This window comes from Leptodactylus fuscus, chromosome 6, assembly GCF_031893055.1.
Source record: "Leptodactylus fuscus isolate aLepFus1 chromosome 6, aLepFus1.hap2, whole genome shotgun sequence".
Lineage (NCBI taxonomy): Eukaryota > Metazoa > Chordata > Amphibia > Anura > Leptodactylidae > Leptodactylus > Leptodactylus fuscus.
In genome coordinates, this window is record NC_134270.1 from 121,250,587 (window position 1) to 121,263,058 (window position 12,472).

Consider the following 12,472-nt stretch of genomic DNA (forward strand, 5'->3'; position numbering starts at 1 on the left):
GCTCTCACTGGTGATGTCACGTAGACACGCCCTCTCGGTCGCAGTCTAGCTGACGCCACGCCTTCCTGTGTCGGGTGGTCTGGATTGGGACTGTCAGGACCCCAGCGGTGGCCGGCGGTGAGTGACGTCATTTTGTTATGAGGAGTGTGCGGATGACTTCATAGCTGTGCTGTGAGGACGTGTCAGCGGCTCTTATGTCATAGTAAACATGGCGCTGTGTGCCGTGGAGCCCCGCTAATACAAATATACAGGGCTCCGTAGTTTATATGGCGCTGTACGGGGGAGGCTCAGTACACGGACAGCCCTAATGGGGGCTATGGAGCTTATAGACAAGTGTTTCACCTGTGGTGTCTGCAAGTGACCAATAGAAATGTGTTTTGTTGGTTTTCTGCTTTCTTAGAATCCTTATTCCATATGTTATTGCTGTGGCAGGGATGATCACTGGCATATTATTACATATAGTGGCATGGACATAGAGCACCCCAATAATCCGTCAGTGGTTTCCATCCATTGTTGAGGACGTCATCAATATACACTTATAGGCTAAAAAAACCCTAAAATGTTGGGTTGCATTAGTTTTAATAGACAATGAGTTGTGCCACAACAGGGAGTAACAGTGCTGGCAAAAGGCTCCTTTTGGGTAGTGTACCTCTTGGTGAGATATTGTTGACAGCTAGAGGTGCCTCTACAATGCACTTACAGAGGTTTTGCCTAGTTGATTGCCTTAGATTAGGGGCTATTACTGGACTTGGAGAAGCCAGGTGGTTGTTTCAAGGAATGGCTCACTATCCAGACTGTTTGGCGCTGTGACTACTTAAGAGCATTCATGCAAGGTGACAAACTCCAGAAGGACCACATAAATTGCCAATACAGAGGATTGTTTGATCCACCAACAAACACAAGCAGTTCCCACTGTTTTCTTGTCCACCATCCAGACACGGGTGGCACCTTCATTAGATGACTGTCTCTGCCCAGACCACTTCCAGATGCTTAAAGGGACTGTCCGGGATAACCCTAAAACTCCACACTAATCTAAACACCCTCCTACTTTTTAATTACATTATTAATTAAAAATGCCTGTTTACCCATATTCCTGGGGCGGTCATTTGACCACGCCAAAGGGCATTTTTTTTTTTTGACTATCCGTTTCCCCATTTCTGGAAATGGATTGTCACTACTACTCCCTCTCCATCACACTTACCCATCTTCTTCCTGTCTGGGTTTCCTTAGTTGGGGTACGACTCCTCCTCCAATGACATCGGCACGTGTATTGATATTGCTGAAGCTGGCAATGTATCTCTATTGTGCAAGCTGGAGGCATGTGCAATAGAGAAGTATTGAAGGCTATGGGCACATCGCTGTATGTTCCCAGCAGAAGGAAGACTGAAAGGAGACAGGTAAAGTATAATAGTGTGAGTGGGGTGGGCTGAGTGAGTTAGGGAAGGCTAGCAGTGTGAGGAATATCTAGGAAGGGTTGGTGGGTGGGGGTGAGTGAGCTGGAGATAGTGAGAGCCTACAACTACCAGAATGCATTGCAGCAAGAAGCTACACACCCCAGTAAACAAATGCAGAAGATGCTAGGTACTCTCAGAGAAACCCAGAAATCACTCAAAATACTGCTAAGGATAACCCATTAATAACACTAGCAAACCTTTATATATTTTTGCCAGAATACCCCTTTTAGCAGAAGGAAATGTGGTGTCATGGTGCCCACTTTGTGTCCTGTCGTTGTCGGCCAGCCTCCATTGCCTTTATTTGCGTGGTGTTTGGTTCAATAAAGCTATGCTGCTATGGCGTGAAACTGTATCGCCTTCAGCAAAGAATTCAGGTTGTGTTTGGAATCTGGTGATTCAGGTTCAAGTATGGAGCCCTGATGGTGAGCGCTTCAATCTGGTCTTTGCTGTGGAGTGTCACATTGCCCCAAGTACTGGTCTGATGATCTGGGGAGCCATCTTGTGACTGTAGTGATATGAAGGACACCCTCAGCGATATGTACAGGATATCCTGTGGTGAGAAGTGTTACCCGTCATGGTAGAGCTTCTAACTGGCATTTCTCGGCAGGATAATGCTCGTCCACACACATGAAGGGTTTCACAGGAATGTGCCTGGCAGATTGCAACACTTCCTTGGCCCTTCCCAGTCACTAGATTGAACACTGTAGACCAGTTGGAGCGCCAGTCTCCACGGGCTACAAGTGTGCAGGTTCTACAAGCCCAACTGCAATATGTGTGGGGAAAATTCATGTCATTATGCCTAACTATTTCATCTTGTATCCAAGTTAGAAGTGGCTCAGCAGGGTACTGGAGCCTCCTTGTGCTAATATTGCAATCACTAGTGAATGTAATGATGTTTCATTCGTTACCAACAACTCTTCGGGTGTGTTTTTTGTTGTCAATGTGTATACAGGAATCTTTGCCTGTAGGGGGGTACCACAGTTAGTGTGAAGATCCAAAACCCATCATTCCCCATCTGCCATGTTATGAGTTGTATATAAAATGTGGCTTTCAGACATTTTCTGGGCAGCTGTAGGGCTGTGGAGTTGAACTCAGCACCAATTTTGGGTGGTGTGAAGAAGTGCCCCCCCCCCCCCCCCCCAAAAAAAAAAAAATAAATAAAAAAAATAAAAAAAAATTAGAATTGAATTAGATGCTGTTTGTTACGTATTTACTTAATAGAAATTCAGGGGTGTGTGGTGGTTTATACTAGTTATTTATTTTTATTCTTTTAAATGAATTAGTTGGTCAGAGCAGGAGTTGGAGTCTGAGTTGATGTGTCCCCAAACTAAAGTAGTCCTGCTAATGCTAGGTTCACACCTGCAGTTTGGGTGTCTGAAAAATAGAAACCCAATCTGCTTAAAAAGTGGTTACCCGGAGACTGCATAGACTAAATTGGGGAGTAGGAGGGGTCCGCCGGCTTTTTGGCCAGTTTCCTTGCAGGGCTTTTCTCTCTGCATCTAAAGTCCTCCCCCCACCGCGACCGTGCAACGAGTGCAGATGTGACCCTAGCCAAAAACATTATACACTGTAGCTTCTCTACCTGGGCAACTACTATTCTTTGCAGCATAAAAGATGGAAATGAACAAAAAACGGGTCAGATGGAGTCCAAGGTTGACTATTTTGGCTCCGCACTGTTGCCTTGCAGCGACTGAGTCATAGGTTTATATCCAGCTGAGGACATCTACAAGGAGTTTCTATTCTCCCTGTGTATGTGTGGGTTTCCTGCCATACTCCAAAGACCTACTGATAGGGAATTTAGATTGAATCCTATATGGGACAGTGTTGATGATATCTGTAAAGTGCTGTGGAATATGATGGCGTTATAGAAGTCAGTAAAATAACAATTGGATGTGTTGTGATAGGAGTTGGAGGCAATTGGAGTACCTGCAGGAATCCCATGCAAACAACCCAGAACCCAGTGGAGTCACCATGCTGGCTGGTTATAGATATATTAGATCCGTACAAGGTTGTTAAAGGATTTTTCAAGTTTCAGCATATAAATGTTTTGTCGTCTGTATAATGAAAAAGAATTTCCAGTATACACTCTGTACCGAGTCATTGTGATTGTCTAGACATCTGCTTGTTGTCATTCTTTGTTTACTTTCAAAGGGTAAAAATCAGTCCATAGTCCTATAAGGAAAAATATCTTTGTACTGTGTTAGCCAGTGGATATGAAGTATTCAAAATGTTAAGTAGCTTTTTTTTTTTTTTTTTTCTATGGCTAACTAAAATGATGACAGATTGCAAGCTTTCAAGACTTCTAGGCCTCTTCCTCAGGCATAGTTACCATAGCTCTGTGATATAGATAGACATTATTAGTGTGTGTGTATATAATATATATATATATATATATATATATATATATATATATATATATATATATATATATATATATACACTCTCTCTTCATGGTTATGTGATGAACATGTTAGGAGAGGGTCCGGCTCACTCCCTGTCCTGGTTCATCCCAAAGTTTTTGAAGTTGAGGTCAGGGCTGTGTGCGGGGCAGACAAATTCTCGCACACTAAACTTGTCCAACCATGCTTTTGTGAACCCTGCTTTGTGCTCTGGGGCACAGTCATGCTGGAACAGAAAATGCCCTTTCCCAAACTGTTCCCGCATTGTTGAAAGCATACAGTTGTCCAAGATGTCTTCATGGTATGCTTTAAAGGGGTTGTCCAGGGGGAAAAGAATGGACAACCACTTTTAACTTTTAAATCTGCTGGGGGCAGTGGGGAAAAGAAAGAAGTGTGTGTGTGTTTGTATCCTACTCTCCTGTCCCCAATGCTCTGGTCATGTGACCACTGAGGCCAGTTACCATCTTCAGCAGAGCTCGGGAAGAGACCTGGATGAAACTGTCAGAGTAGAAGAACTGGGAGGACACTGGCACATCGGGGACAGGCGAGTATGAAATCCCCTTCCCCCTACTGTTGTGAAAGTTAAAGGTGTGTGTGTGTGTTTTGTTTTTTGTTTTCTTGGACCACTCCATTAAGCATTAAGATTTGTCTTTACTAAGGGAAGGAGTTAAGGACAACCCCCTGAAAAACAACCCCAAGCAATATCTCTCCTCTACCAAATGACAGTTGGCACAATACAGTTAGGCAGGTAACTTTCTCCTGGCATTTGCCAAATCGGCCTGATCCATTGGATTGCCAGAGAGTGAATTGTAATACTTCACTCCACAGACTTGTTTTCGCTGCTTCAGACCATTCCAACCGATGCCTGGCATTGTACTTGTTGATGTAAGGTTTACATGAAGCTGCTGGCGCGTAGTTTCTGTGCTGATGTTGTTGTAAGAGGCGTTTTGGCACTCAATTTGTCGGCAGAATGTTGGTGACTTTTATGCACTTGGCAGCCTAACCCTGACACGGTACATGCTCTACCACTTTGGGCCTGAATTGATGTTCCTTTTCCATATGCATGCAGAGTCCTTGTCCATTTTAAGCGATTTAGGCCAAGGTCTCTCTTGCCCCATGTCATCCAATAACTGCTTGTACTGAGCTCTGCTGGCTTACTTGTGACTGTGTCTATGGAATATGCACTCCACCCCTCCTTATTTTTGAGAACCCTTAAAGGGGTTGTCCATGTTATTTTAGCATTGCAGCATGGGAAGGTGAAAGATGAAATTAACTAGGATATGGAGAAGAAGTTGGAATGATTTATTCCCCATACTGAAAGTTGTGAGATTAAGAAGGGAAGAATTTGGGGTTAATGGAATAGATCTGAATTTTGACCTGATGCCGGGGGTATTCTCAGAATAGGTGGCATGGGCTCACCATAGGGGGCATACATACCACACATAATGGTAGGATAGAAGGGAAATAACTTCACTAATGGTCTTGTAGCAGTGGTGACCTCCTACTACAAGTGAGATCTTTAGAACAAATCATTCTTTCCCAAACGCTTATGTTATGGCTAGGTGCTGGATTTTATATATCTGTGGCACTGCCACGGACTGAAACACCTACATTTGAAGATGATTCTTTTCTCCATGTAGTTTATGTATGTACCAGAACTGGCATTTGTGATAATGGTGCTCATGTTTTGACACCCCTATGCTATGGAATAAAGCCTGTGGACCTACTGCTTTAAAAAATACCAAAACCAAAAGAAACAGCATCTTGTAAATTGCTGCTAATCCAGTATAGGGCTATTTCCATAGCATGTTGTGACTGGCCCGATGTGTGGGGTTATGTGAGGTGCACTGTTTATCAGTGCCAGGACTGTCTGTGATGTTATCTGCCTCCTCATAAAGAAATAATAGCTCTGACTTCATTGAGTAGGTTACTCTGACCTACATTATGTGCCACGTTCAGCAGCCGCTGTGTGAGAGGGGAAAATTTCACAAGTGCATGCTTTGCCTTTTGTAGTGTTTAGATGCCCCTAGGGGCGCGTGATCAGGAATGTGGGATCAATTCCCCTCCCACCCATGAAGAGAACAGGGGTCCCGTATTTCTTATTGGAATGAAGCAATGATCATGAATGTACACCACTGCTCTATTGACATTGAGATTGCTAAAGTTAGCCAAGTGCAGAGACGTGACTTGAAGCTCCTGGGTCCCAATGTAAAACCTGGCATGGGGCCCCCATGTGCCATGGGCTAATGATGATAAAGGTGTTGAAGAGAGGTCTTTCCACCCCCTCAGGCTGCAGTAGCAATTGTTACCTCTGCACCTCCTATAGCTACGACAGTGACTGAGAGCAGTGCTCCAGTGTCTGCATCAGTCCCATACATCTTAATGGCTTTCTTAATTGTTGCTCCTGGAGCCTTCAGAGGTCAGACTCTTGTAACTTATCTGATGTATAAGATATACCAGCTTGCAATATGTATCTTATGAACAAGAAGAGTTCTGTTTCTGATTTAAAAAAAAAAAAAAAAAAAAGTATACAACCCCCTTTACCACGCCGTATTGGGTAGAAGAGTCCAGTAGATAGAGCCTGAAGAACTGCAAATAGCCAAAAAAAATCATTGGAGACTTATTAATTTCAATGGGTGTCCATCATTGTCCTTGGCTTGTCTATGATGAACGCTGATTCTGGAAGCTCCTTGGGCAGTAAGAATGTGACGTGGCTTGAATGGCATTTTGGCACCAATGGAACTAGTTTAAGGTTTGGATACGTGTCCCAGCTGACTATATGCAAATGTGGCATGGTGCCTGTATAATGTTAAAGATTGACTTTAAGGTAATCTGGAGTTTTCTGATGTAAATGTTAAATAAAAGGTTTGATTCAATACTAATAATTTTCTCTTTTCTCCATAGGACACGGGCATGGAGTCGCCCCCGCCCACCATGATAGAGGGGCTTGGCGATGAGGTGACTGTTGTAGTGGGAATTTTTATTTTACTCCTAGCACTGATTTTGGCATGGCTGTCCACGTATGTAGCTGAAGGCAATGACCCTCTACTCGGTAGTCTGATACCCGCCGGACGTAGAGAACCTCTTATAGGACTTAGTAATCCTGTGCCCCCAAGTCCAGAACCGCCTAGGCCTGTGGAGCCTCAAGTGGAGAAACCAGAAGAAGGGGAGCAAGGCCAAGGAGGTGAGCAAGATACAGACTCTGAGAATTCCACCCTTGATCAGATGCTGGATATCCAAGGAGTGCCTAAGCGTGGTCAGCCGGTGCCCCCTGTGGGTGAGGAGGAGGAGGAAGTGCAGGGAGAAGATGATGCTGCAGCTCAGGACAGTTCTCAGGGAGTAGCTCAAAGTAAAAGTCCAGAAGAAGATGAAGATAAAGCGCAGGGTAATCTTATCAGGCAGCGAAGCATAGGCAGAGATCATGAATGGAGGAAAAAGTCTGCCACAGTTCCGGAGCAGACCCAGCCTGAAGAAGGAATGATCACCGTGAGGCTCAAGTTTCTGAATGAAACTGAAGAACTGGCTTTGGTGAGGCCTGATGACACCATTGGGACATTGAAAAGGTGAGAAAATCTTGTCTGGTTCTTAAAGTACACCTCTGCTTTTGCATAACCACAACTCCTAGTATGTTCTGACAGTTTTCATGTTATGGAGGGGGAGGTTGTGCAACGGTTGGCGAGAAATAGGTTGGACATGTAGTTAGGGATAAATAATAATTTGCTTTCTTAAGTGATTAATGACCAGGCCCCAAACCACCTTAAATGTGGTTACCTACAGCTTCTCCTAAGGGCTCTTTTGAATAGATTGGTGGGGCACATTCATAGCCCCAGTTACATCTATACGGCTACTAGAGATTGCTGTGGTAGCCAGACACTCACATTACAGTGAAACTTGCAGGTCCCTGTTCTTGTGATTCCTGGGAGTCCAATCAGTCTGACACTTTTCCCCATCTTATTGTCTTTAGTGAGACAACCCCCCTCATGACAAGATGGGGTTGCTGAAATGTGAGGCAAACTAACTAAACCCTATATGTAGTCGTTTATTGACATGGCACTATGAAGCCTTGCTTTATGTGGGGTAATTGAATTTTTTTTTTTCTTCAGTGGTGTTTGGAGGTCCATCTAGATCCCTCTAGTCTCCAGTTGGGTTCTTGGGAAGCCCAGTGATCTGATCAAAGGGAGAAGTACCTTTTTATCATGCTATGGTGTAAAGGGTTAACAGCCAGGATTGGCTGGAGGCATTTAGTTCTTGTATAAGTGGCATTTAGTGTCTGCTACAGCAAAAAGATGTTGCCAGAAGATGTCACTGTAAACTGTGGACCTTCACCGCCTCTTTAAAGGGTCACATGTATGTGGTCATCTTGTGGTCTTCACAATGCATGGTGAGCTGGTTACATCATGTCCCTTTGTTTTTATGGTAGACTGGCAAAGCCATTATTGTCATGTTTTCACTGTATCTTTACTATATAGATATGTAGGTTTGTTGTAGAGGTGCAAGTTTCCTGCTGACGTCTGAAAAATGTTGTCAGACCAGATGTTATGAAAGGCATCCAGATAAAGGTGTGAGTCTTTACTTGTGAAGATGGCTCGGGTTAAATCGGGCCTGGACAAACTCCAGTAGCCAGACTGCAGATGTTAAAAGCTTTAGAGATTGTGCCCTTCCACCATTGGCTAGTTGGCAAAAAAGGTGCATCATGGAGTATGAGTGAAGTGTGAGACACATTGGCTGTGAGAGAAGGTGAGGGGGACAACTGTGACTGACCACTCTGGGGATGTTGTGACCACAGTCAGGAGGGGCATGCTGTTAGTCCTACTAGGCATTGTTATAACTCCAGGGGAATGGAAAGGTGGGGTGACTACTGAGTGGTAGCAGATGGTTATACTGCTTTGACTACTGGGGGTGGGAGGGATCTGCTGTGTCTACTTAGTACTTGTGGGGGGGCTTCCATAACTGGGTAAGGATGAGTACTGCTGTGCTTACCAGGGAGGTTTGAGGGAGCGGATGAGACAACTGAAAAATTAGATGAGTACTAGAAAAGTATGGCAAAAGAAACCTGGTGTAAATACATAGAAAGTGGTGGTCTGCTTTAATGGCTGGTGAAGAGGATGGGCACAGCTTACGCATCTTTACCTATGGGGTGGGGCACGACACAACCTGAGGTTACCTATAAGGCCAAACATGCATCTGTGTCGTTTGGCCCTACAGCAAAACTATGATAACCGGTCTGATCAGGGCACAGTGAAGATGTAGAGGACCTTGTTTTGTATGTTGAATAATGTGTTCTACTTTTTTCTTAAACGTGTCCGTCTTCTCTCATCAGTAAATACTTCCCTGGTCAGGAGCCCCAGATGAAGCTCATCTTCCAGGGACAACTTCTTCATGATTCCACCCAGACCTTGCGCTCCCTCCACATCACAGACAACTGTGTTATCCACTGCCACCGTTCTCAGGCCACAGTGTCCTCCTCCCCAGTAGGACCTGAATCAGGAGGGACTTCCCAGGAGCATGGTGGCCTCTCACCACCCATTGGGAACCTGATGATCCCAGTCTTTGTGGTCATGTTGGCACTGATATGGTATTTCCGGATCAACTATCGTCAGTTTTTCACGGCTCCAGCCACTGTCTCTTTGGTGGGGGTCACTGTATTCTTCAGCTTTTTGGTCTTTGGCATGTATGGACGATAAGAGACTGTGCAGTGAGGGTACAGGAAGATTGGACTATTGGGTAGGTGGGACAAACCAAGAATGCCTCTGCTATGTATTCTGTATCAGTACCTTAATCAGACTTAATCCGGCAGTACTGAGTATGATTTTATGCAGTATAAAATTATTGTGCGGTATCAGATACGCCTGTTGTCGTCATGGTGCCCCGATGTATCCCTATAGACCTTAACCGGTCCATATTATGCCATACAGCATCACCCCAAAACCTTTAAGACGCAATGCAGGCATTGAGGTCATCGTTGTGCTATAGAGAAAGGAGCAAGGTTTTCTATCTAGCAGACATTGTCCCTTAGAATATGGAACCATTCATGATACCAGCTCCAGAAGGAAGGGGTCATATTCTAGTAAATCTACAGCTCCTGTAAAGGTGGAATGCTGGTCATAAAGCAATATTTATACCGTCTATTCTAATGTGCCACCTTAAGAGTCAAGTTTAGACTATAATATATGGCCCTCACACTTGATCTCTCAGAAGATCTTGTTCTTTTCCACATATTGTATGAAATTCGGATGATGCATGTTGAAGTTGGGCAAACCACAGATTTAGGGAATTGTGTGCATGTCGTGATGCACTCTTTTAGGAGCCACACTCTTTATTTTAGCAGTATCTATCTGCACCTCATCTCATTGAGAGTACTTTTTACAAAATATGGGAGAATATGTCAACTATAAGGCTCTACACCCCCTGGTAATCGTCATCGGTTGACGTACCACATGTCCTTCAGGGATTATCTGCACATTGGTTGGGGTCGTCTTTAAAGCTTTGTGATTTTTAGTATCACGATCTGGAGTTTGTCTTTGAATCGTCTTACAATCCGATCTTGTACTTTATTTATCTGTGCTGTATTGTTGATGGAGTGACACAAAGGGGAGACCTGTAGATGTTTCCACGAAAGACAAGAAATGAGAGCTTTACTTTTTAGATGGTTGCGTCATCCCCTACAGTAACTGATTCTATGGAGGGGAGGACAAGGGCGGAGGGGAACGGGTTTGATTCCTTCCATCCTATTTTAAATCTAAATTTACAGGGTTAATATATGAATGAATAAAATAATTTTGCTTCATCATATACTGGATTTGAGGGTCGAGAGCCTTATTTACCTGGGTTGTCTTGCTTGGGCATTCTTTTGTTGACCTACAGTTCCTGTACTAAGTGAGTGTCTACAACAGGGGTCCTCAAACTTTTTAAACAGTGGGCCGGAGGCAGAGCAGGTCGCACAGACATCGGGAGCGGTGCCCTCCAATAGGTAAAGTGAAGTGCGCTCCATGGCCTGGCCTGAGCTCTCCAGGAGCTTCATTATAAATGCACGCCTGCCGGCGGGGCCAGACAGAAGTGCTTGGCGGGCCGCATGTGGCCCACGGGCCGCAGTTTGAGGACTCCTGGTCTACAATATATGGAAGGAATTTATTAAGGTGTTTTCTATATTAGTCTTTTTTTTTTTTTATTTAACTGTATTATTATTGAATTTTTTTTAACATGACAAATAAGAAAACAATTGCAAAGGAGAATACAAAGAAAAGGGAGAGGCCACATCACCAATCCCGCATCAGGTACCAACATAAAGAACCGTATTAGGAAGAAGCTGTAAAAAAACAAGAATACTGGGGGACACAGATGCATAAAGATGGAGGGGAAGAAAGGAGGGATGAGGGGGAATACTAGGTCACATGCCTTGCAGGGCGCAATAGGCATCCCAAGGGGACCAAATGAAGTCAAAGGTCTCCAATGTGTTATTGAGGCTGGCCGTCAGAAATTCAAGACTTTGTACATCCTTGATGCAGGCCAAGAGTTCTGTACCAGTGGGGGGAGTGGGGTTCCTCCAATGCTTAGCAATAAGGGTCTTAGCTGCGGTGCAGAGGTATAGAAACAATCTGGAGGTCTTGCGGCCAAGGTGCCTGGGCGGGAGATTCAAAATATAAGTGAGGGGGGGGTCTATGGGAACTCCTTGAAGGAAAAGGGAGTCTGTCAACACTCTAACTTCTTGCCAAAAGCCCAGTATGAGGGGGCAAGTCCAAAAAATGTGATACAGGGTGTACACAGCAGTACTGTGGCGCCAGAACCCCATGGGAAGAGCAGGGTTCAGCGAATGGAGGAGAGCTGGCGTGTGGTACCAATGCATCAAAAGTTTAAATTGCGATTCCCTGAAGTTAACATACTGGGAGGATTTCTGAGCTCGCGACCAAACAATCTGCCACTGTCCCGGGGCAATAATTACACCCAAAGTATCCTCCCATTTAGACATATAACGATGTCGGATGGGGGAGCCAAGCACCTGACTAGAGAGAAGCCGGTAAACAGAGGAGATAAAGGCTGCAGTAGAGGTGCCTGCCCTGCAAATTTTCTCGAAGGCTGTGGGAAGAAAGACCCTGGAGGATTTATGGAGAGATCGGACGAAGTGAACAACCTGAAAATAGTGGAACCATTCGGCCTTGGGGCGACCTACATTAGCCACAAAGTAATCAAAGGGCCTGAGCTCCAAGGACACCAGATCTATCATATCAGCAATGCAGAATGTACCCGCCTTAGACCACACCCGGACCATATCGGAAGACAAGCTAGTGGGTAGAAGGGGGTTATAGAGAATGGAGACCATCAATGACCGCAGAGACATTAGAGAAAATCTGGTCTTTCAGGCCGACCAGACGGAGCAGGTAAAACGGATGGGGCCCAATAAGTAAGGAGAGGGGGAAGGCCACCCAGAGGAAAGCATTGGGATGCATGGGAGCCAACCAGAGTTTTTCAGTCTCTACCCACCTGGTGTAAGCCAGGACAGTGGCCCAAAATGGGATACAACACAGATGGGAAGCCCAATAGTAGTGCAACAGGTCTGGGGCAGTCAGACCCCCACACTCCCTGCCTGCCAGCATAACCAAGTGCGGGATACAATGACACCTA

The 12,472-nt window shown here is 44.9% G+C and overlaps 1 protein-coding gene across 1 annotated transcript; it reads left to right on the plus strand.

Moving 5' to 3' along the window:
* The first annotated feature begins 18 nt into the window (after positions 1-18).
* Positions 19-10,634, plus strand: TMUB2 (transmembrane and ubiquitin like domain containing 2). The gene is made up of 3 exons (XM_075278373.1): positions 19-117; positions 6,758-7,416; positions 9,174-10,634. The coding sequence occupies exons 2-3, from the start codon at positions 6,767-6,769 to the stop codon at positions 9,535-9,537; spliced, it is 1,014 nt and encodes a 337-aa protein (XP_075134474.1). The 5' UTR covers positions 19-117; positions 6,758-6,766; the 3' UTR covers positions 9,538-10,634.
* Positions 10,635-12,472: the final 1,838 nt, after the last annotated feature.

Coding starts and splice junctions, on each gene's coding strand:
- TMUB2 (XM_075278373.1), top strand. CDS start 6,767: ATGGAGTCGCCCCCGCCCACCATGATAGAGGGGCTTGGCGATGAGGTG. Junction 7,417..9,173: donor ACCATTGGGACATTGAAAAG/GTGAGAAAATCT, acceptor TTCTCTCATCAG/TAAATACTTCCCTGGTCAGG.